Below are 22,379 nucleotides of genomic sequence, written 5' to 3'. Positions count from 1 at the left end.
AGGTGCTGCTCCTCCAACTTGCGTCTGGCCTCATTATGGCAGTGGTACATGGAAAGGAAAAGGTTAGAGGGAAATTGGCCACGTGCAGGTTAATAGGGGGTAGCTGAGGAAGGCAAGATGGACAACAAAGGCAAGTTGGGCCAGAAAGTGGGGACACTAGACACTGGAAATCTTGATCAACACACACACAATGCTGGAGGAACTCAGGAGGTCAAACAGCATGAGTGGAGGGAAGCACACAGTCAACGTTTTTTGGGCCAAGAGCCGCTGTCAGGACCAGGCAAAGAAAGGGGCAGAAGCCATAATAAAACAAGTTAGGGAAGATTCTGCCCCCCTTCCTTTCCAGCCCAGAATATCGACTGTTTATTCCCATCCATAGATGCTGTGTGTTCCTGTGAGTGCTAGTCTGGGCGATGAGCCAGGGTTACACTGTCTGAAGCTGATGTCAAAGGGCTGGGATTTTCTTCCTCTCTCGGACAAAAAAAAAAGTATAATTCCTCCCCCCCCCACCCCCACTGTGCCTTGGAACCCCTCCTGTAATCCCACCCTCCCAATGGGGAAAGCGCCTAAATCAGATTATAAAAATATGTTTATTTAGTCATACAGCGTGGAGTAGACCCTCCAGATTACCTTGCCCCCAGCAACCACTGAGAAACCTGATTAACCCTAACCCAACCACTAGACAATTTATGTACGTCCAGCCCTAACCTAACCATGGGACAATTTACAATGACCAATTAAACTACCCAGTATGTCCAACCCTAACCTAGTTATGGGACAATTTACAATGACCTGCCCGGTATGTCGTTGGACTGTGGGAGGAAACTGGGGCACCTGGAGAAGTCTTACATCATTCCACAGGGACTCCACAGAGAACAGCACCAGGATTGAACTCTGGAATGCCCCGAATTCTTTTAGCGTTGCGTTAACCTCTTCACTACTGTGGTGCCCAAAAATGTCACCCCCCCCCACCCCCCAGTCCCGCTTGTGGAAAGGCCCATCGGACCAAAGGTGGTCGATTCACTCTGGTCTACAGGCGCCCCACACTCACTCATTCTCTCTCTCTCTCTCTCTCTCTCTCTCTCGCATACAGCAGCAAATGCACCCGTTTTACAAAGTTTGTTTTTGGAAGGGATTTTGTTTTGGTGGGGGGGGGGGGGAGAAAGAGAGCCATGGAGAGGGAGGTTCTGTTTAGCCATCGCCACCTTCCTTCACTGCATCTTCCTTTCCCTCCACCTCGACCCCCTCCTCCTCCTCGCCTTCATTGATCTCCTCCACATCCTCGTCGTCCTCCGAGCCTGAGGGAAGAGGGGAAGGGGGGAGAGGGGAGGAAACACAGTCAACACCAGCTGTCAAGAAGGCTCATCACCACCCAATGCAGAAGGTGGAATCCCCCTACACCACCCCGACCTGAGTTACTGGATAGCGTGAACCAATCACCGTACTGCGCTCCAGAAGGAGCCATGCCTTCAAGCTGAGCTGTTCCAGCACAGTTCCAACAATAGTTTCAATCAAAACACAAGCAGCATTTCAAAAACACCACCAGTTCCTCGACTTTCATTAGCAGGTTCTCCAGATATTAACAAACCTCCACAGACGAGCTGCCCACCGTCTCTGCAAGACGCAAGTCAGGGGTGTGATAGGACACTCCCTACTTGCCTGGGTGGAGTTAGTCCATGCACTCCACATCCACCACCTTACCCTTCCGCTGTCTACGTCAGTAGTGTGGTGAGACACTACCCACTTGCCTGGGGAGACTGCGGTTCCAACAAATCTTTAGAAGCTCAACTCCATCTGGAACAGAGCAGCCAGAGGAGGAGATTACCAGGACACTGTCTGGATTCGAGAACCCATCTTATGAGGGCAGGTTGAGCGAGCTATGGCTTTTCTCTTTGGAGCAGAGGATGACAAGTGACTCGACAGAAGTGTACTATAAGAGGCATAGAGTAGACAGTCACCCCGGAGTGGCAATGGCCAGTACCAGAGGACATGCTTTTAAAGTGAGTGCAAGAGGTTTTTGGGTGGGTCGGGGGTGCGGACAGAAAGAGTGTGAGATAGTTTTTTTTTCTACAACACAGTATAGTTAGGGTAAATGCAATTAGGATCTTTCCACTGAGGTTGGGTGGAATTACAACTAGAGGTCATGGGTTAAGAGTGACAGGTGAAATATTAAAGGGGATCCTGAGAGGAAATTTCTTTACTCAAGAAGGCCATGAGAATGTGGATCCTCTCAACAGTGTTGTGATTGTGGAACGAGCTGCCAGCAGAGATGGTGCATGTGAGTTCGATTTCAATGTTTGAGAAGTTTGGATAAGTACATTGATGGTGCAGGTTACTGGGAAAAGGCAGTCTAAATAGATTGGCACGGATTAGATGGGCTGAAGGACCTGTTTCTGTGTTGTACATAGAGAATGTTAGGTCTGGAATGTACTGCCAGGAATGGTGATTGAGACTGATACATTTGGGACATTTAAGTGACTCAGATAGGCACATGGATGAAACAAAAATGGAGGGTTATACTGTTGGTGGACTTAGGCACATTGTGGTCTGAAGGGTACATACTGTGCTCTAATGTTTTATTGTGTTCTGCTTTAAATAACTTTTAAATTAGACTTACTAATTTAAATGCATCTGTAGCAATGAGTAAAACTGATTCACCACCCCCTAACTAAAGAAATTCCTTCTCATTGCATTTCTAAAGGGACGTCCTTCTATTCTGAGGCTGTGCCCTCTGATCCTAGACTCCCCCACTATAGGAAGCATCCTCTCCACATCCAGGACTTGCAATATTGGATGGGTTTCAATGAGATCCTTTCCATCCTTCTGAACTCCAGCGAGTACATGCCCAGAGCCAGTAAACACTCCTCATCCGTTAATCATTCCTTTCCCAGGACCATTCTCGCAAACCTCCTCTGAACCCTCTCCAATGCCGGCATATCCACCCTTCAATCCAGAGCCCAAAACTACTCGCAACACTCCAAATATGGCCTGACCAATGCCTTAAGCTACAGCCATTACATCTCTGCTTTTATATTCTAGTACTCTCCGTGCGAACACTCTGCATTCTTCCTTACTACATACTCAAACTGCAAGTTAACCTTGCTCCAGGGCTCTCAAGTCCCTTTGCACCTACCATTTCTGAGTTTTCTCCCCACTTACGAAAATAGTCGATGGCCAACGATCAATGCAATCAGAGGACATCTTCAAGAAGGTGCACCCATCATGAAGGACCCTCAGTAGGGCATGCCAGCTTCTCAGCACAGGAGTTTAAAGACTCACATTAGATGTTTTAGGAGGAGTTTTTTCCCCTTGACATCAGATTTCCAAACAGCCCATGAACACCATCTATTTCGCATTATTTAATTTCTTACTGTACCTTACAGAAACTGTTGCACTGTACTGCTGTTTTATTAATGCAAATATCTAATCAGCCAATCATGTGGCAGCAACTTCATGCATCAAAGCATGCAGACATGGTCAAGAGGTTCAGTTGTTGCTCAGACCAAACATCAGAGTGGGGAAGAAATGTGGTCCAAGTGACTTAGACTGTGGACTGATTCTTGATGGCAGATGGGGTGGTTTGAGCATCTCAGAAACTACTGAAATCCTGGGATTTTCATGCACAACAGTCTCTAGAGTTTACAGAGAATGGTGCAAGAAACAAAAAACATCCAGTGAACAATAGTTCTGTGGATGAAAATGCTTCGTTGATGCGAGAGGTCAGTTGTAATGGCCAGATTGTTTAAAGCTGACAGGAAGGCGGCAGTAACACAAATAACCATGCATTACAACAGTGCTGTACAGAACGTACAAAGTGGACGGACTACAGTAGCAGAAGACCACTCCAGGCTCCATTCCTGAACCTAATAAAGTGGCCACTGAGTGTACGTCGTGATAACAAAACTAATTCTTTTTCATTCCTTCTACCAAAATCCATGATCACACTTCTGTAGTTGCAGCTTGCAGTGTGTGTTCATGGGGAACTAGGTATTAGGGAAAGCCCAGTCAGTCAACAGATCTCACCTTCCACATCATCCTCCTCATCCTCGTTGTCCACAATCTCCTGGACGTCATCCTCATCATCGTCCTCATCCACGATCACCACCGAGCCCTCCCCGTTCTCCTCATCGCTGTGGGAGGGAGATTTGCATCAGGCAGTGCTGGAAACAGGCCCTTCAGCCCCACTTGTCCATGATGACCCAGGCGCCTCCCTGCGACTGTCCCACTTCCTTGTGCTGGGCATTAACCTTCCCGTCCATGCACTTGTCTAAACGTCTAGCTCAGGGGCAGTGCCTCTTTGTGAGGGTGATTACCCATATTTCCAATAATCTTCTAAAAAAATGCGCTTGTGCACCATGGCAATTTTAAGCAGAGATTATCATTGATTAATGAATTAGTAACAATAAATAAGATTTTTTTAAGGAAGTACAGAAGACGAGTCCTTTTGCTTATTTACACGTATGCACTGTTGTGAAACATCTATCAAAAGCTATAAAATTTTAAAAAACAGAAAAATAACGATTTCTAACAGTATTGTTACTGTATCTGTAATACCCCGGTTTAAGACCAGGCTTAGTTTTATTTACACCGTTATGCTATTGACCATTTTATTTGTCTGTAGATCTTCTCAAAACGCAAATCTGTATAAAAAATGTTTCTTTAATTACATTATACATTCTAGTATTAAATTTTGGTATTTAAAATTTTTGTTGATAAGGTAGGTTTGCTGAATTAGCCTATAGGATTTGTCTTGTTAACATTTTTTTTGCAGAGAGTGCAGGTAAAGAACAAGGAAGCCATCTTCAAGAGAGTGTGGCATTGAAAAAGAAAGACGAGGGAGAATGGAAACAGACAACGAACATAGTGGACGAACATGGTAAAACGCTTACAGGACCAGATTTGGAAGGACAGGTACAAGTGTCAGAAAAATCTCATGCAGACTATGCAGATAACTTTCAGTTAGCCAGATAGCATATGACATTGGAGGAAGTTCGACGCCTTAACCTTGGACATTTTTGTTTAAAAACCCCTGCTTGGACTATCTCTTCAGTGCAGAACCATTTTGGTACCGCGAGTCAATGAAGTGAAGCAAAATGGATTGATTACGCAACTTGGAGCTCTAACAATTCCGTGCACGTTATAGACCAGGGGTCCTCAACCTTTTTTGCACCGAGGACCGGTTTAATATTGACAATATTCTTGTGGACCGGCCGACAGTGGGGGGGCGGGGGTGGGGGTGGGGTGTTCAAGTTCAACAGTGCGTGGCAGGGAATGAGGAAAGGTGCAGCTGACTCGTATCATTTCATATCACCAAATCATACCGTCTCCTCGCGGCCCGGTTCTGGTTCATTGGGGACCACTGTATATAGACTAATATATATTTGATGAGCCCTTTTCATTGTTTTGTATTATATAGCATTATTTTGTTTTTATACTTAAAAATATCTTGTCAATACAATTTTGATGCAAGATTTTACTGGTGCACCTAGCCAGCCGAATGTCATTTAATCTGCGCTGATTTCCTGTATTCTGCCCAGGGGGAAAATCAGAAGCTCAGAACAGCTACTCTGGCAGTTTCTTCCACAGGAAAAACAGGAACAAGCTGCTTGACAATTAAACCTGCCCTGCTGGTCACTATGATCACAAGGAAGGGAATCCTGTGAAAGATTCAGAGCTTCAAGTTCTTCAGAGTGAAGATCACAATAGTCTGTTCTGGGCCAAACACAGACAAGGAAGCTCTCTGCGATCAGCGTAACACTATTGCAGCAGGGTTCAATTGGCACCGCTGTCTGTAAGGATTCTGTACTCTCCCCGTGACTGCGTGGGTTTCCTCTGGGTGTTCTGGTTAACTCCCGCATTCCAAAGATGTGCAGGGCAAGTTAATTAGGTGTAACTGGGCAGAATGGGCTCATGGGCCAGAAAGGGCCTGTTAAATTGCCTCATATCTGAATAAGAAGATATAGACACACCTGTACTTCCTCAGGAAGCTAACAAAATTTGGCATGACCTCTGGCTCACTAATAAATGTGCTACACAAAGCATCCAATCTAGATGAATCATGGTTGGGTTTTGCAACCATGCTGCCCATAACCACAAGAAACTGCAGATAGCACTGCGGATGCAGCTCAGCATCATATTCACCAGCTTTCCTTCCGCGGACTCTGGCTTCTCTTCTCAGTGCCTCAGTAACGCAGCCAGCATCAACGACCCACCCACCCGCCCACCCCAGACGTTCTCTCCCACCAGGCAGAAGATACAAAACCCTGACAGCATGTACGCCGGGCTCAGTTTGGAAAAACTACAAAATGGTCGCTCAATACAATAGCATGTACTCTCCACTTAACAATCGAGCTTAAACCTCACTATTTGCCAACAATACACTTCTCTCAAACTAACATGTTATTCTGCATTCTGTTATTGTTACCCTGAGGTGATGGAAATTATCTGTATGGATGGCAGTAAAACAGTTTTTCACTGTACATGTCACAATTTACCCTGAAGGCACAAGTTGAGATATTTCCACTAGTGGGAGAGTCAGAAGGGAGAGGACTTGGTTATTGGATTGAGGAGCAAACTTTTACATCTTGCAAATTGTCACCTGCACTTAATGAGGTACACGTGCTGGTTAATGCAAATATCCAATCAGCCAATGTGGCAGCAACTCAATGCATCAAAGCATGCAGACATGGTCAAGAGGCTGAGACCAACCATCAGAATGGGGCAGAAATGTTATCTAAGTGACTCTGACCGTGGAATGATTGTTGATGCCAGAGGGGGTAGCTCGAGTATCTCAGAAACTGCTAATCTCCTGGGATTTCCACGCACAACAATCTCTAGAGCAGGAGCTCCCAACTCGGGGTCCAGAGAGCCAGAGACCTCTTGCTTAATGGTATTGATTGGTGGCAATAAAAAGGTTGAGACACCCTGGTCTAGAATTTACAGAGAATGGTGTAAAATACAATAAACATCCAATGAGCAGCAATTCTGTGGGTGAAAGCACCTTGTGAGTGACAGAGGTCAAAGGAGAATGGTCAGACTGGCTCAAGATGACAGGAACATGACAGAAACCATTACAACAGCGATGTGCAGAAGAGCGTCTTTGAACACACAGCACTTTGAACCTTGGAGTGGATGGGCTGCAGCAGCAGGAGACCACGAACGTACACTGAGTGGCCACTTCTTTAGGTGCAGGGGGAATGTAATAAAGTGGCCACTGAGTGTATGCTGAGATACAGTGAAAAACCTTCTGGCTACCCGCCTTCCAGATCGATCCCTCCGTTAGCACGTACAGATTGTAGAAAGGGAAGCAATAACAATCCAGAATAACGCGATACAGTGACAGAGAAAGTGCAGTTCGGACAATAAGGTGCAAGATAGAGCGCGAGTTCAAGAGTCCACCTTACCATAGTAGGACCGTATCAACTAGGACTGCAGGACAGAAGCTGCCCGAGAGTATGTACTTTCAAGTTTTTGTATCTTCTGTCTGACATGGGCAGGAGGAGGGGGTTGGTGGTGAAGGGAGAGTATCCAGAGTGGGTGGGGACTTTGGTTATGTCAGCTGTTTTTCCCTAGGCAGTAGGAAGTGTAGACAAAAGGGGATGTTGGAATTTCGTCTCTCTAATCCACGAGTGGTGGATGATGGATCATTACAAGGGTCTGAGGTAGATGAGGTTTTGGAGGGTCACAACTGGTGATAAAAAGGGAGACAGCACTATATAGCATGGATACAGGTCCTTCGGCCCATCGAGTCAATACTGACCACGGTGCCCAATTTCCAGTGCTCAGTCTATATCTTACCAAGTCCTACACCTCCATGTGCCTATCTGTTCTTTTTATAAGGTACCGCGGTGCCCTCTTCTATCACTTCACCTAGCAGTTTCCATTCGTGCACCACCCCTGTGTGAAAACTTTACCCATCAGGTCACTTTGAAATCTTTCCCCACTCATCCTGAAACTACCCCCCCTCACTCTAGCATTGGGCTGCCTCGCCTGAAGGTAAAGACTGTTACCGTCACTCTCAATTTTCGATAGTTCGATGAGTTTTCCCCCAGTGGCAGCTCAGCCACTGGTTGTTGGGCTGGGGGGTAAGGAGGTGGCGAGCGGGCTCGTGGGAGGCGGACCCTGCGCTCTCACCTGTCATCCAGGCCGTTTTCCCCACTCTCGCTCTCCGCAATCAGGAAATACTGGAGTGGGTTCGGCCACATATCATCCTTCAGTACCTGAAGAGAGAGAGGGAGATGGTCAAATGGGCAGACAGCAGAGACACTGGGAATATTGAGAGCAGTTCTGGGGCCTGTAGCTTAATCCTGGAGAGGGTCCACAGGAGGTTCACAAAAATTATCCTTGGAAGAAAATGGTTAACCTACTCGGACCTGGACTCGAATTTAGAAGAATGAGGGGAGATCTCATCCACTCAATGAGAATCAACTGCGACACTGGCTTCCCTGTGAGCAAGTGAGACAATCACTGTCCTATCACACACTCCCAGGGTTGGACACAAGGTAAACCTTGTTCACAACATCCCATCTCACACTCCCAGGGTTGGACACAAGGTAAATCTCCTCCACAACATCCCATCACACACTCACAGGGTTGGACACAAGGTAAATCTCCTTCACAACATCCCATCTCACACTCCTGGGGTCAGACACAGAGTGAAGCTCCCTCTACAACATCCCATCACACGCTCCCTGGGTCAGTCCCTTTAAAATCCATCGAATACTTTAAGGCTTAGAAGAGCAGAGCAGACTAAATGTGCTGAATTGCCAGATTCAGCTCTCATATCTCAGCACTTTGTAGAACAGGGATCTATCTGGGCAGACAGCACAACTGGGGAGGATGCTAACAGGATGCACAGTAGATTACAACCCCCACCGCTGGATCAGACACACAAAGAGAAGGGTTTAAAACTGTGCTGCCCACTACACTCTGTAAAGGAACACATCGCTCTCCAACACTACCCCCCTATTCAAAAGGGCGCGAGGACGTACCTCTGCGATTTCATCGGTGGTGGGGTTACGGTGCTCAGTGAACCAGGAGAAGAAACTGCGGTGTCCACGCTTCCTGCCCTTCTCGCCAAGCCCTCGGTTCAGCGAGATCAGGTCCATTCCCTTCTTCCACTTGATAGGAGTCGACTGCGACACTGGCTTCCCTGTGAGCAGAGTGAGACAACAGGGTCAGGACTGTCACTGTCCCATCACACACTCCCAAAGCCAGACACAAGGCAAAAATCCCTTTACACCGTCCCATCACACACAGCCAGGGTCAGACAGAGTGAAGCTCCCTCCACACCGTCCCACCACACACTCCCAGGGTCAGACACAGCGAAGCTCCCTCCACACACTCCCGACGTCAGACAGAGTGAAGCTCCCCCCACACTGCCCCATCACACATTCCCAAAGTCAGACACAGAGTGAAGCTCCCTCCACACCATACCATCACACACTCCCAGGGTCAGACATTGTGAAACTCCCTCCACACCGTCCCATCACACTCTCCAAGGGTCAGACACAGAGTGAAGCTCCCTCTATCCTGCCCCATCACACACTCCCAGGGTCAGACACAGAGTGAAGCTCCCTCCACACCGCCCATCACACACTCCCGGGGTGAGACACTGAGTGGAACTCTCTTTGTCCTGTCCCATCACACACTCCCAGGGTCAGACACAGAGTGAAGCTTCCTCTATCCTGTCCCACCACACACTCCTAGAGTCAGACACAAGAGTGAAGCTCCCTCCACACTGTCCCATCACACACACCTGGGGTGAGACACTGAGTGGAACTCTCTTTGTCCTGTCCCATCACACACTCCCAGGGTCAGACACAGAGTGAAGCTCCCTCTATCCTGTCCCATCACACACTCCCAGGGTCAGACACAAGAGTGAAGCTCCCTCCACACTGTCCCATCACACACTCGCAGGGTGAGACACAGAGCGAAGCTCCCTCTATCCTGTCCCATCACACACTCCCAGGGTCAGACAGAGTGAAGTTCCTTCTATACCCTGCTATGCTGACCTGCTAAAGCACTCCTTTCCCACAGCAACCAACCTAATCGTGGTAGAACTGCCATCTCAAGAGAGGATGTGCATGATGTGGTGGTCTTCTCTACCCTGACTGAGGGGAGATGAGGTATTGGCACCCTCCCACTACAGACACACTTGGTGTGAGTCACCACTGGGGGCCATGGGTGTAATTTCAGACTCTTCCCAAGGTACAAGGTGGATCCACCAGTCAGGGAAACCTCCACACACCCACCCCTTCGATCGTGCACCATCTGCCCTCTCAATTGATCCTTAATTCTGATCAGAGTTACGCTCATCATCGATGGATGGGGTGGGAGGAGGGGGTTTCTCCCTGCCTCTGCCCCCACCTCACTCCCTAGCTCCTCTGAGTTCCCCGCCTCCCTCCCCACCTCCGACTCTCGCCCTCTCTGCCTCAGTAGGAGACTAATTGGTCTTGCCACAGCTTCCACACCCTCCCACCACACCCTGTGGAACAGCATCTCCTCTCACCTCCAGTCCCCAGGTGAAACTCCTTGATGATGAGCGAGTTCTCGAAGTACGGATTCTCGCTGAAGTGGAACTTGATCCGGTAGCCGGATTTGATGTCTTCAAACTCTTCCACCTTCGAGATAAAACAGGACACGCCCCCTCCAGAGGCGTCAGTCCCGTCTCAGGAAACCCCGGGCGTTGGGGAGGGGTTGGGGTGGGGAAGAGAACCCTGCCGTAGGGGGTGGGGTGGGGAGGGGGAGAATGAACTTTAGCACGGACACTGCGGTGCAGTGGTGTAGAACTACTGACAGTAGGACGTGGATGCCCGAGAAGCTCGAGAAGAGAGGATGCCTGGGGCAACGGGCCTGCCTTTAAAAGGACCAGTGGTAGAAACAGATTTAATACTACAATTGTGGGTTTGGAGTTTAGCTGGTGAAATACTTAAGAAATTAGGATTATGGACTATGGCAGTGTGTGGTGGGACGGTGTGGAGGGAGCTTCACTCTGTGTCTGACCCCGGGAGTGTGTGATGGGACAGTGCGGAGGGAGTTTCACTCTGTGTCTGACCCCAGGAGTGTGTGATGGGACGGTGTGGAGGGAGATTCACTCTGTGTCTGACCCCGGGAGTGTGTGATGGGACAGTGCGGAGGGAGTTTCACTCTGTGTCTGACCCCGGGAGTGTGTGATGGGACGGTGTGGAGGGAGCTTCACTCTGTGTCTGACCCCGGGATTGTGCGATGGGATGGTGTGGAGGGAGCTTCACTCTGTGTCTGACCCTGGGGGAGCGTGATGGGACGGTGTGGAGGGAGCTTCACTCTGTGTCTGACCCCGGGAGTGTGTGATGGGACGGTGTGGAGGGAGCTTCAGTCTGTATTTGACCCCAGGAGTGTGTGATGGGACGGTGTGGAGGGAGCTTCACTCTGTGCCTGACCCCGGGAGTGTGTGATGGGACGGTGTGGAGGGAGCTTCAGTCTGTATTTGACCCCAGGAGTGTGTGATGGGACGGTGTGGAGGGAGCTTCACTCTGTGTCTGACCCCGGGATTGTGCGATGGGATGGTGTGGAGGGAGCTTCACTCTGTGTCTGACCCTGGGGGAGCGTGATGGGACGGTGTGGAGGGAGCTTCACTCTGTGTCTGACCCCGGGAGTGTGTGATGGGACGGTGTGGAGGGAGCTTCAGTCTGTATTTGACCCCAGGAGTGTGTGATGGGACGGTGTGGAGGGAGCTTCACTCTGTGCCTGACCCCGGGAGTGTGTGATGGGACGGTGTAGAGAAGAGAGGCAAGTCAAACACATTCATGGTCCTACCTCCAGCCTCATCATGTAGTTAAATGCCTCCTCGTCATTCTCGTCAATGAGAGCAGAGAGCTGTGGATGGTTGAGGAACTGGAGAAGAGCGAGTCAAGGAAGACATTTCTAACACTAAAAGCATACACAATTGCCTGCCTTGCCCAGAGTTCCTGGGCTTATGGGCTACCATGGGAGGCAGCAATGTTTGACCTGAACCTGCCCTTGCTCGGTCCATAAGCTCATAAAACATAGGAACAGAACTAGGCCATTCAGCCCATTAAGTCTGCTCCACCATTCCATCCCTCTCAAGTCCATTCTCCTGCCTTCATCCTGCAACCTTTGTCACCCCGACTAATCAAGCACCTATTGTGTTTGAGGAAGCGGGCGGGGAAAGACTGGGAGGAGGTCCCCGTGACTTTAGGGAGAGTGTGAGAAGTTGTTGGGGGCAGGGGGAGAGAGGAATCTCAGTTGGGTTTTCGGGGGAAATCGCAATGGACCAGTGAGTTTCAGAATCAGGTTCATCATTACTGACATACAGAACATAGAAAACTACTGCACAGTACAGAGCCTGCAGCCCACAATATTGTCCCGACTTTTTAACCTACTCCAAGATCAAGCCCGCCATCATTCACGTGCCCAGGTGTTGCTGGAATGTCCGTAATGGAGCTGTTCCTGAATCTCTGAGTGCAGGCCTTTAGGCTCCGTGACGGTGGTAATGAGAAAAGGGCATGGAGGGCACGCTGCCTTCTACCCTGACCATAGGAAACATCCTCTCCACGTCCACTCTATCCAGGCCTCTCAGTACTTGAAAGATTCAGTGACAGCCCCCTTTTATGCAACATTCAACATTAAGAAATATCGACCAGAGCACATTGAAATATTGTTCCCTGCGAACTTCAGGAAATGGGGTTTATTTGGCAATAGTGCATTCAATGCGGCATGCCTGATAAAACGTAAGGACTTCAACAACTTGCAAAATCAGAAGCCAACCACTCTGCACGTTTCCTGCAAGACAAGACACGACACACAAACTGCCTGGCACTAGTGCTTCTTGGACAGTGTGCAGGGTCTGCGTTGGCGTAAATGCATCTTACCCAAAATTAAAAGCTATGCTTGGTGCTGGAGCAGCATCAGAGAGACATGCAAAAGGCAAAATGTTATTTTAATTTAGCAACAGTGCACTATTTAACAGAGAAACAAGAATCTGCTGGGTGGCAAGATTGAGTTGCGTCACTACCAAAGGAGGTGCAAGATATTTCTTCCCTCCGCAAGCCTGCGGGTCACCCTTGGGCAAGGTGTAGCACCTGCTTAGCACCCCCCCCATACCCACCCACCCCCGATCAGGATCACGTGAAGCCGTGGGAATAGGTGGCATATAGGGCATATAGTCGTATGGACAGCTAGTGCAGATCACAAGTCCTGGTTATGTGACCACTGACGCCAGGCAGACAATCTCTGAAGTGTATTGATAATGGTTGGGGTCACCCATCTGGTAAAGACACTGCCCAGAAGGCAATGGCAAACGACTTCTGTAGAAAAATTTGCCAACAACAACAGAAACAGAAAACCTACAGCACAATACAGGCCCTTCGGCCCACTGAGTTGCGCCGAACATGTCCCTACCTTAGAAATTACCAGGCTTACCTATAGCCCTCTATTTTACTAAGCTCCATGTACCTATCCAAAAGTCTCTTAAAAGACCCAATCGTATCTGCCTCCACCACCGTTGCTGGTAGCCCATTCCACGCACTCACCACTCTCTGTGTAAAAATACTTACCCCTGACATCTCCTCTGTACCTACTTCCAAGCACCGAAAAACTGTGCCCTCTCCTGCTAGCCATTTCAGCCCTGGGAAAAAGCATCTGACTATCCATGCGATCAATGTCTCTCATCATCTTTTACATCTCTATCAGGTCACCTCTCATCCTCTGTCGCTCCAAGGAGAAAAGGCTGAGTTCACTCAACCTATTCTCATAAGGCATGCTCCCCAATACTATAGTCTGCCATATTTGACCGACCAAAACGAACCACTTCACACTTATCTGGGTTGAAGTCCATCTGCCACTTCTCAGCCCAGTTTTGCATCCTATCGATGTCCCGCTGTAACCTCTGACAGCCCTCCACACTATCCAGAACACCTCCAACCTTTGTGTCATCAGCAAACTTACTAGCCCATCCCTCCACTTCCTCATCCAGGTCATTTATAAAGATCACGAAGAGTAAGGGTCCCAGAACAGATCCCTGAGGCACTCCACTGGTGACCGAACTCCATGCAGAATATGACCCACCTACAACTACTCTTTGCCTTCTGTGGGCAAGCCAGTTCTGGATCCACAAAGCACTGGTCACTGGTCTATAATTTCCTGGGCTATCTCCACTCCCTTTCTTCAATAAAAGAACAATATCTGCAACCCTCCAATCCTCTGGAACCTCTCCCATCCCCATTGATGATGAAAAGACCATCACCAGAGGCCCAGCAATCTCCTCCCTCACCTCCCATGGTATCCTGGGGTACATCTCAACGATCAAAGACTATGATCGCCCACGTCATGCGGTATGAGGACATTACGATGATGGTGCAGAGGGTGGAATCGGAAACAAACCCAAACTCCTGGATATCTGTAACCCAAAACAACAGACAGCTTTCAGCATCAGTTAGGGCATGGGAGGTCACAGTGCAGTCATACGAGGTGCTGGTGAGTCTACACTTGAGAGTACTGCGTTCTGTTTCGCTCAGCCTGTGTAAGATGTTATTAAACTGGAAGAAGTGCAAAGATGCTGCTGGGTGTTGAAATACAAAGTGGCCAGACAGGGTCGGACTTTATCCCTTAGGGCAGGGATCCCCAACCTCGGGTTCATGGATCCCTCATTTAATGGTAGAGATTGAAGGCATTTAAAAAAAAGGCTGAGAACCCTTGCCTTAGTGTAGGAGACTGAGGGATGACCTTATGAGGGGCAGAGAGAGAGTGAATGCACACTACTAAATTTGTCAAGGTGGAGCAGAACAAGACTTTGTAAATCCTGGAAGGATGCTGGAAATGGTATGGGAGAGGTGTGTGATAGGTGGCAGAGAAGGGAAAAAGAAAACGGAAAACCTACAGCACAATACAGGCCCTTCGGCCCACAATGCTGTGCTGAACGTGTACTTACTTTAGAAATTACCTCGGGTTACACTCTATTTTTCTAAGCTCTATGTACCTATCCAGGAGCCTCTTAAAAGACCCTATTGTATCTGCAAAGGAGTGCCAGGGACAGAGCTTAGCAAGGGTGCAGACACACCCAACCCTGAGATACCAGGCAAGGTCACTTGATTCCAAAAAACTGGTTTATTGATCATTACAGAACATTTCTCCGGTGCTTCCCTCTCCCTTTCCCCAACCACGATTCCCCTCTCCCTGCCCCCTTCCCACTCTGAGTTCACAATAGAGACCCATATCAGGATCAGGCTTATCATCAATCACATCATAAAATTTGTTTTCTCTTGCGGCAGTAGATCAGTGCAACACATAAAATCCTTCAGTACCCTGCTGTCTTAAGCATCCTTACTACGTACATGTGCCCAAGACTTTTGCATAATACTGCAGCTTCTCCCACCACCCCCAGAGTTGGGGAACCGAGGACTAGAGGGGGTGGGTTTGAGGTGAGAGGTGAAAGACTTGAGAGGAAATTAGGGGGAAACTTTTACTTATACATGTAAAGGATGGGATCTTTGTGGATTTGGTGACAGGGAAGTGGCTGTGGAAGGTAAAATAAATTACTTTTAAAAGACAGTTGGACAGGTACGTGTATTGGAAAGGTTTACAGCAGGGGGTCTAACCATGCCAATACCATTAAGCAAGGGGTCTGCAGATTCCAGGTTGGGAACCTCTGGTTTAGAAAGTTATGGGCCAAATCGCAGTGAGTGTGACCAGCTTGGACAGGGTACCTTGGACCGTTTCTGTGCTGTGAGAGCATGACTCACTGTCCCATACCCTCCACCCTCCACCCATGCTGCCTGACCCACTGTGTGGCTTATTATTTGCTCAGTAACAGCATATTTCATGCATTTTTTGTGTTACCAGCACATATATAATTAAAATTGTAGAATTCAGTGCATCCCAACCAATACATCAATTTCATGACACATTTCATGAAACACGTCAGCGATTTTGATCGCCTTCCCTGGCATAATAAGGTTGTTATAGCCGGGGGGAGGTATTGGGGACTAGCTCCCATTACCTATTAAACGCTCCCAATGGCGTGCGTCTCAAATAGCCTCTGACAACCAAGTCCAGCTCCTGGCCTTCACGTAAGCCCAGCACAACGTTTTCTGCTGGCAGAAGGGACAAAGGTGGGTTACTGGCATCTTAATGGCAGTCGCTTCAGACAGACGGGGCTCATCACCCATGGTTAGCAGCTCATCTAGAAGGAAAAATTCTGATCTCAAACTTCCACTACCTTGGGGCTATACGCACTCCAGGAGTAAACCCGGAGGAAAAAGTCCAAAGCTGGAGTCCCTGAGGCAGTGCCACAATGAGTTCAATGACGCCCGGCAACTCCTGCGACATTACAGGTGCTAAAATGTATCCGTCTCTGATGCGTAACTAGACAGCTAGGTCACAACACCCATGGTCTCAACCTCAACCCTCAGCACCAGCACATCTTAAGTGATGGATTAGAGTGAATTCCTTGGCCATCGATACACACAAGGGTGGAACAGGTTCACGTGGGGCAGTTCCCCACCCACCACAAGCATTCAAATTATCAAGGTGTGTCACCCCTTGAAAGAGACCTTTGGGACCGATTCTGGCTGCCACTCTCTTGCCTAGCGGAACAACACTTGGTCACAATCTTCAGCTCTGGCTCACCATTGGGCACACTATTTACAGAGCTTTAGCAAATTCCGCTTAGGAATATTGTGTTCATGTCTGATCACCTCACTAAAGGAAGGATGTAAGTACTTTAGAGAGGCTGCAGAGATTTACCAGGATGCTGCCCGTTGGTCTTACAAGGATAGGCTGAGTGAGCTAGGACTTCTTCCAAGGGTGTAATTTTAAGGTGTTTGGAGGAAAGTATGAAGGGATGTCAGAGGTAGTTTTTTTTATTAATCAGAGTGGTGGGTGAGTAGAAAGCACTGCCAGAGGTAGTAACAGAGACCGATTATTTATTCCTCTCAACCCAGGCTCCTGCCTTCTCCCTGTAAACTTTGATGGCCTGACTAAACAAAAACACCAACCTCCGCTGTAAATATACCAAATGATCCAGCCTCCACAGCTCTCTGTTGCAATGAATTCCACAGATTCACCCCCATCTGGCCAAAGACCTCCTCATCTCTTTTCTAAAGGGACATCCGTCTGCTCTGACCTCTGGTCCTAGACTCCCTCACTATAGGAAACATTTCCAATCTATCAAGGCCTTTTTAATGTCCGATAGTTTTCAATGAGATTCCCTTTCATTCTTCTGAACGGGTTCCCAACCTTTTTTTTTTAATGCCATGGACCCTTACCCAGACCCAGGTTGGGAACCTGTTCTAAACTCTGGCAAATACAGGCCCAGAGACATCAGATGGTCCTCATCAAACCCTTTTATTCGAAATTGTTCTCACAAACCTCCTCTGGATCCTTTCCAATGCCAGCACATTTGCCCCCCCCCGCCATCACTCCGAATACTCCAAGTGTGGTCTGACCGATGCTTTCAAAGCATCAGCGAAATGTTCTAGCAGAACTAATCCTTGGTAGACCTGATGCTTAAACGAGCTTGTGTCTCATTCACCTAAACTCCAATGATGGCAAACTCACTGACAATCAGCACGGGCGCCCCACAGGGACGTGTGCTTAGCCCACTACTCTACTCTCTCTACACACAAGACTGTGTGACTATGCACAGCTCAGATGCCATCCATAAATTTGCTAACGATACAACTATTGTTGGCAGAATTTCAGATGGTGACGAGCGGGCATACAGGAGCAAGATATATCAGCTGGTTGAGTGGTGTTACAGCAACAAACTTTGCACTCAGCGTCAGTAAAACCAAAGAACTGATTGTGGAATTCAGGAAGGGTAAGACGAGGGAACACACACCAATCCTCACAGAGGGATCAGAAGCAGAGAGAGTCAGTAATTTCAAGTTCCTGGTGTCTATACCTCTGAGGACCCAAGCTGGATCAACATATCGAGGTAGCTACAAAGGTGACACAACAGCAGCTATATTTCATTAGGAGTCACAAATTTCTACAGACGTGCCATGGAGAGCATTCTAACTGGCTGCATTATTGTCTGGTATGGGGGGGGGTTGGTGTGGTCTACTGCACAGGATCAAAAAAATGCTGCAGAGAGTTATAAACTTAGTCCAGGACACCTTCAAGTAGCGATGCATCAAAAAGCAAAAGCAGTGTCCAGCAGCAACACATCATTACTATCAGGGAGGAGGTACAGGAGCCTGAAGGTACACACTCAACGACTCAGGAACAGCTTCTTCGCCTCTACCATCAGCTTTCTGAATGGACAGTGAACCCACGAACCTCACTACTTTAACTAATATATGTATACACTTGCTGTAAGTCAGCTTTTTTATGGACTGCATTGTACTGCTGTCACGGGACAACATATGCCAGTTATGGGCCAACTCTGCTCAACGTGCTCTCATGACAACCTTCACCTGCAACATCAGCTTCACCCCCCAACATATTTAAACAAGTAAAAAGCCCAAGGTAAACTCCCGTCTCACTGATGTCCTGCAAACTACTCGGGCGCCTGATCAACTGCCTAAATGGACAGCGCAGGTTCTATGCAACACTAAACATGCACCTTAGCAGAAGGTGCAACCCTGACTGTGCCCTTCATGCACAACCTAGCAGTGCAAATCATACAACAGGCAAAACACTTGCTGGAGTTTAGAAGAATGGGGGGTGGTGGGGAGATTTCATTGAACCTTTCGAATATTGAAAGGCTTGGATAGAGTGGATATGGAGAGGATGTTCTCTATAGTGGTCTAGGACCACAAGGATACAAGGATGTCCATTTAGAACAAAGGTAAGGAGGAGCTTCTGTAGCCAGAAGGTGGTGACCTGTGGAATTATTCTACGGGTGTGCTTAAAGCAGAGGCTCTTGATTAGTCAGGGTGTCAGAGGTTATGGGGAGAAGGCAGGGGAATGGGGTTGAAAGGGATAATAAATCAGCCATGAAGACTCGATGGGCCAAATGGCATAATCCTGATCGTATGTCTAATGGTTAATCATACCATCTACTCGTTCCTGAGTGTCAAGATCTCTGAGGACCTAACCTGGTCCCAACATACCGATGCAGTTATAAAGAAGGCAAGACAGTGATTATACTTCATTAGGAGTTTGAAAAGATTTGGCACGTCAACAAATACACTCAAAAACTTCTATAGATGTACCGTGGAGAGCATTCTGACAGGCTGCATCACTGCCTGGTACAGAGAGGGCTACTGCACAGGACCAAAAGAAGCTGCAGAGGGCTGTAAATTTAGTCGGACCCATCTTGGGTTTATTTTGCATTTCCTGAGAAGCTGCAGAAAGTTGTGAACTCAGCCCCATCATGGGCACGAGCCTCTGCAGCATCCAAGGCATCTGCAAGGAGCAATGCCTCAACAAGGCAGCATCCATCATTAAGGATCTCCAGCACATAGGGCATGTCTTTATCTCACTGTTACCATCAGGTGGGAGGTACAGAAGCCTGAAGGCACACACTCAGTGATTCAGGAACAGCTTCTTCCCCTCTGGCATCTGATTCCTAAATGGACTTTGAATCTTTGGACACGACCTCACTTAAAAAAAAATAGTATTTTTGTTTTTGCACTTTAAAAAATCTATTCAATATACAGAATTGATTTACTTGTTTATTTATTATTATTTTATTTTTTCTCTGCTGGATCATGTATTGCATTGAACTGCTGCTGCTAAGTGAACAAATTTCACGGCACATACTGGTGATAATGAACCCGATTCTGATTTTTTCCCACTGGCATGGACTGTGAAACGATGTTTTGTGGGTGTATGGGGTGTCAGGGAGGGGTAGCACCTCTGGTGGGGGAACATGTCGCGTCCTTTTCAGGGCGGTTAGCCCACTTTTGGTCCCCACCTGGCACTCAGCTCTCACCTGTGGCTCCCCGTAGCTGTTTGCATGCGACAGTGGCTACACCTCGGGCAACGGCTTCGACAAGCCGGCTAAACCAGGTGAGGGTAGCCAACGGGTCTCAAACCCTCGGTGAGATAGGGAGTTGTCTATCCCAGCATGTGAAGACAGACTCCGGCGGATTGAGCGTACGAGACCAATGGAAGGTCCAACGGTCAAGAAGATGGTCTCTGCAAGTGTCATGGAACGTGTAGAGCAGGACAAGACACAGAAGACGTCCTGGTCATCCACTGCACCTAGTCCCATCTCCAGCCGTCTAGACTCTGTGTTGCCACTGGATGCAGATGGGAATTGGGAAGAGAGAGTGAGGCTGACGCTGCGCAACTCTCCCTCACTTAAATCCAAACCATGCGCTAGTCTCGACACCATCATTATGGTGTCAAGGTCCTCATCGACGTCAACGATGGACGTACAACACATTGCAATACATGCTAATAAAAAAACTAAACTACAGTACATATATTAAAAAGTTAAATTAAATAAGTAGAGCAAAAATAAAAAGTAGTGAGGTTGTGTTCATGGATTCAACGTCCATTCAGAAATCTGATGGCAGAGGGGCAGAAGCTGTTCCTGAATCGCTGAGTGTGTGTCTTCAGGCTCCTGTACCTCCTTCCCAATTGCAGCAATGAGAAGAGAGCATGCCCTGGGTGATGGGGTCCTTAATAATGGATGCCACCTTTTTGAGGCATCCTGCTTGAGGATGTCCTGGATGTTGTGGAGGCCAGTGCCCATGGTGGGGCTGAGTTCACAACTTCCTGCAGCTTCGCAGGAAACGCAAAATAAACCGTTTCAGCTCATTCAATGCAGTCAGCTGTAACCTGAATACCATATGCCAATCACAAGTTGTATTGTACAACCAGCTGTGAATACAGCTTGCAAAATAAAAACTAAAACCGCAATGCAGTTATGCAAATAGTTAACAATGTGCTTATGTTAATAGACGTGAAAGATATAGGAGCAGAATTAGGCCACTGGTGCTGTGTTTTGCATCTTGTCACCAGGGGGACGATGTTTCATTTTGCTGTATACATGTGTATGGTTGAATGACAATTAAACCCTCCCAACCACTGAGCACATCGACATGAAAGCAGCATCCATCGTCGGAGATCCTCACCGATCAGGTTATCCCGTCGTCTCACCATCAAGCTCTTGAACAGAAGGGAATAACTACACTCGCAGAAACAATGATCTCACTGTAAGGACTCTTAATCTTGTTATTTCAAGTTCTCCCTATTAATTTATATCTGCATCTGCTCAGTTTTGTTGTCTTCTGCACTCTAGCAGATCCATCATTGATCCTGTTATAGTCACTATTCTATAGATTTGCTGGGCATGCCCGCAGGTACGTGGTGATGTAGGTGTACTCTGGTAATAAAACTTACTTTGAACTTGAAATGCAACACCAAGAAAATGAAGCATCTGCTTGAATTTCCAGCATCTGCAGAATTCCTCGTGTTTACCAAGAAAATGACGCAGATTTAGCACCAGGCAACACACAACAGTAACGCAAAATGCAGGCAACACATAGCAAAAGAGGGCTACACCCTCGATCAGCATCATGCAACAGAGAAAAAGCTGTGCATCATTTACAGCAATGCAATACAGACACATTCAGCGCAAACTGCAAAGCCAGGACGCGAATGCAATCCAGCGAAAAAGTTTGAGCACAACTTTCACAAGCTACTAAGATGGGCACCCGTACATTTCATACAACCGGCCAGAATGCAGAAGAGAAATGCAAGGGCGGAGGCAGGGGAAGGATACGGCGGTGACCCAGAAGCCGGGGATGTCCTCGATCAGCCGGTTGCGCCGCTCGAAGTGCGGCCGCCGCAGCTCGCCGTACTTGCGCTCGACGCGCAGGATCTCCTCGCCGGCGCGCTCGCTCAGCGCCTCCAACTCGCGCTGGCACGCGTCCACCGCCTCCAGCGCGCGCTGCGTCGCCCCGGAGACCGGCTGCCCGGCAACCGCGGCCGCCGCCGCCGCCGCTGCGCAGGCGCCCGCCCCGGCCTCGGCTCCCCCCCGCTGCCCGGCAACCGCCGCCTCGAGCCCGACGGCCGCCTCCGGCGCACGCGCGCCGCCCGCCTCGGCCTTCTCGCCCGCGTCCAGCCGCCGCTGCTTGGCCTCGGGAGCCCCGCTGCTCATCGTTGGCCGCCCCTCCGGGTAGGTGAGGAAGGCTTTTAAAAAAAAAGTCGTCCGTCAAAACTTTGAACGGCCGGTTAACGCTTTAAAAGCAAACTTTACCTCATCGTGGCCCTGATCACGCTCGGTTCCCCCCCTCCCGCCGCTCCGTCAGTAAACACCTTCGGGGTTGGTTGGCCACCTGTTCTCCGCCAATCAGCGACAGCCGTTCACCGAGCCGGTGGTGCCTCCGGTTGGTCATAGGCAGACGTCGCCGACGTCCTCACCCAATCGGAGGAGTCATCCTTCCTGACGTGGCTGCTTCCGGTTCCTCCAATCGGAGGCG

The 22,379-nt window shown here is 48.6% G+C and overlaps 1 protein-coding gene across 1 annotated transcript; it reads right to left on the bottom strand.

Moving 5' to 3' along the window:
- Positions 1–1,135: 1,135 nt before the first annotated feature.
- On the bottom strand, positions 1,136–22,232 carry LOC134339163 (protein SET-like). Its single transcript, XM_063035536.1, has 8 exons — positions 22,216–22,232; positions 21,680–22,089; positions 11,797–11,874; positions 10,511–10,622; positions 8,991–9,151; positions 8,134–8,219; positions 4,024–4,130; positions 1,136–1,298 (listed from the first exon to the last, which is right to left on the bottom strand). The coding sequence occupies exons 2-8, from the start codon at positions 22,055–22,057 to the stop codon at positions 1,192–1,194; spliced, it is 1,029 nt and encodes a 342-aa protein (XP_062891606.1). The 5' UTR covers positions 22,058–22,089; positions 22,216–22,232; the 3' UTR covers positions 1,136–1,191.
- Positions 22,233–22,379: the final 147 nt, after the last annotated feature.

The sequence above is a fragment of the Mobula hypostoma genome, chromosome 28, assembly GCF_963921235.1.
Source record: "Mobula hypostoma chromosome 28, sMobHyp1.1, whole genome shotgun sequence".
NCBI lineage: Eukaryota > Metazoa > Chordata > Chondrichthyes > Myliobatiformes > Myliobatidae > Mobula > Mobula hypostoma.
Note: the sequence above shows the minus strand (reverse complement) of the source record. Positions and strands in the feature narration are given on the sequence as shown.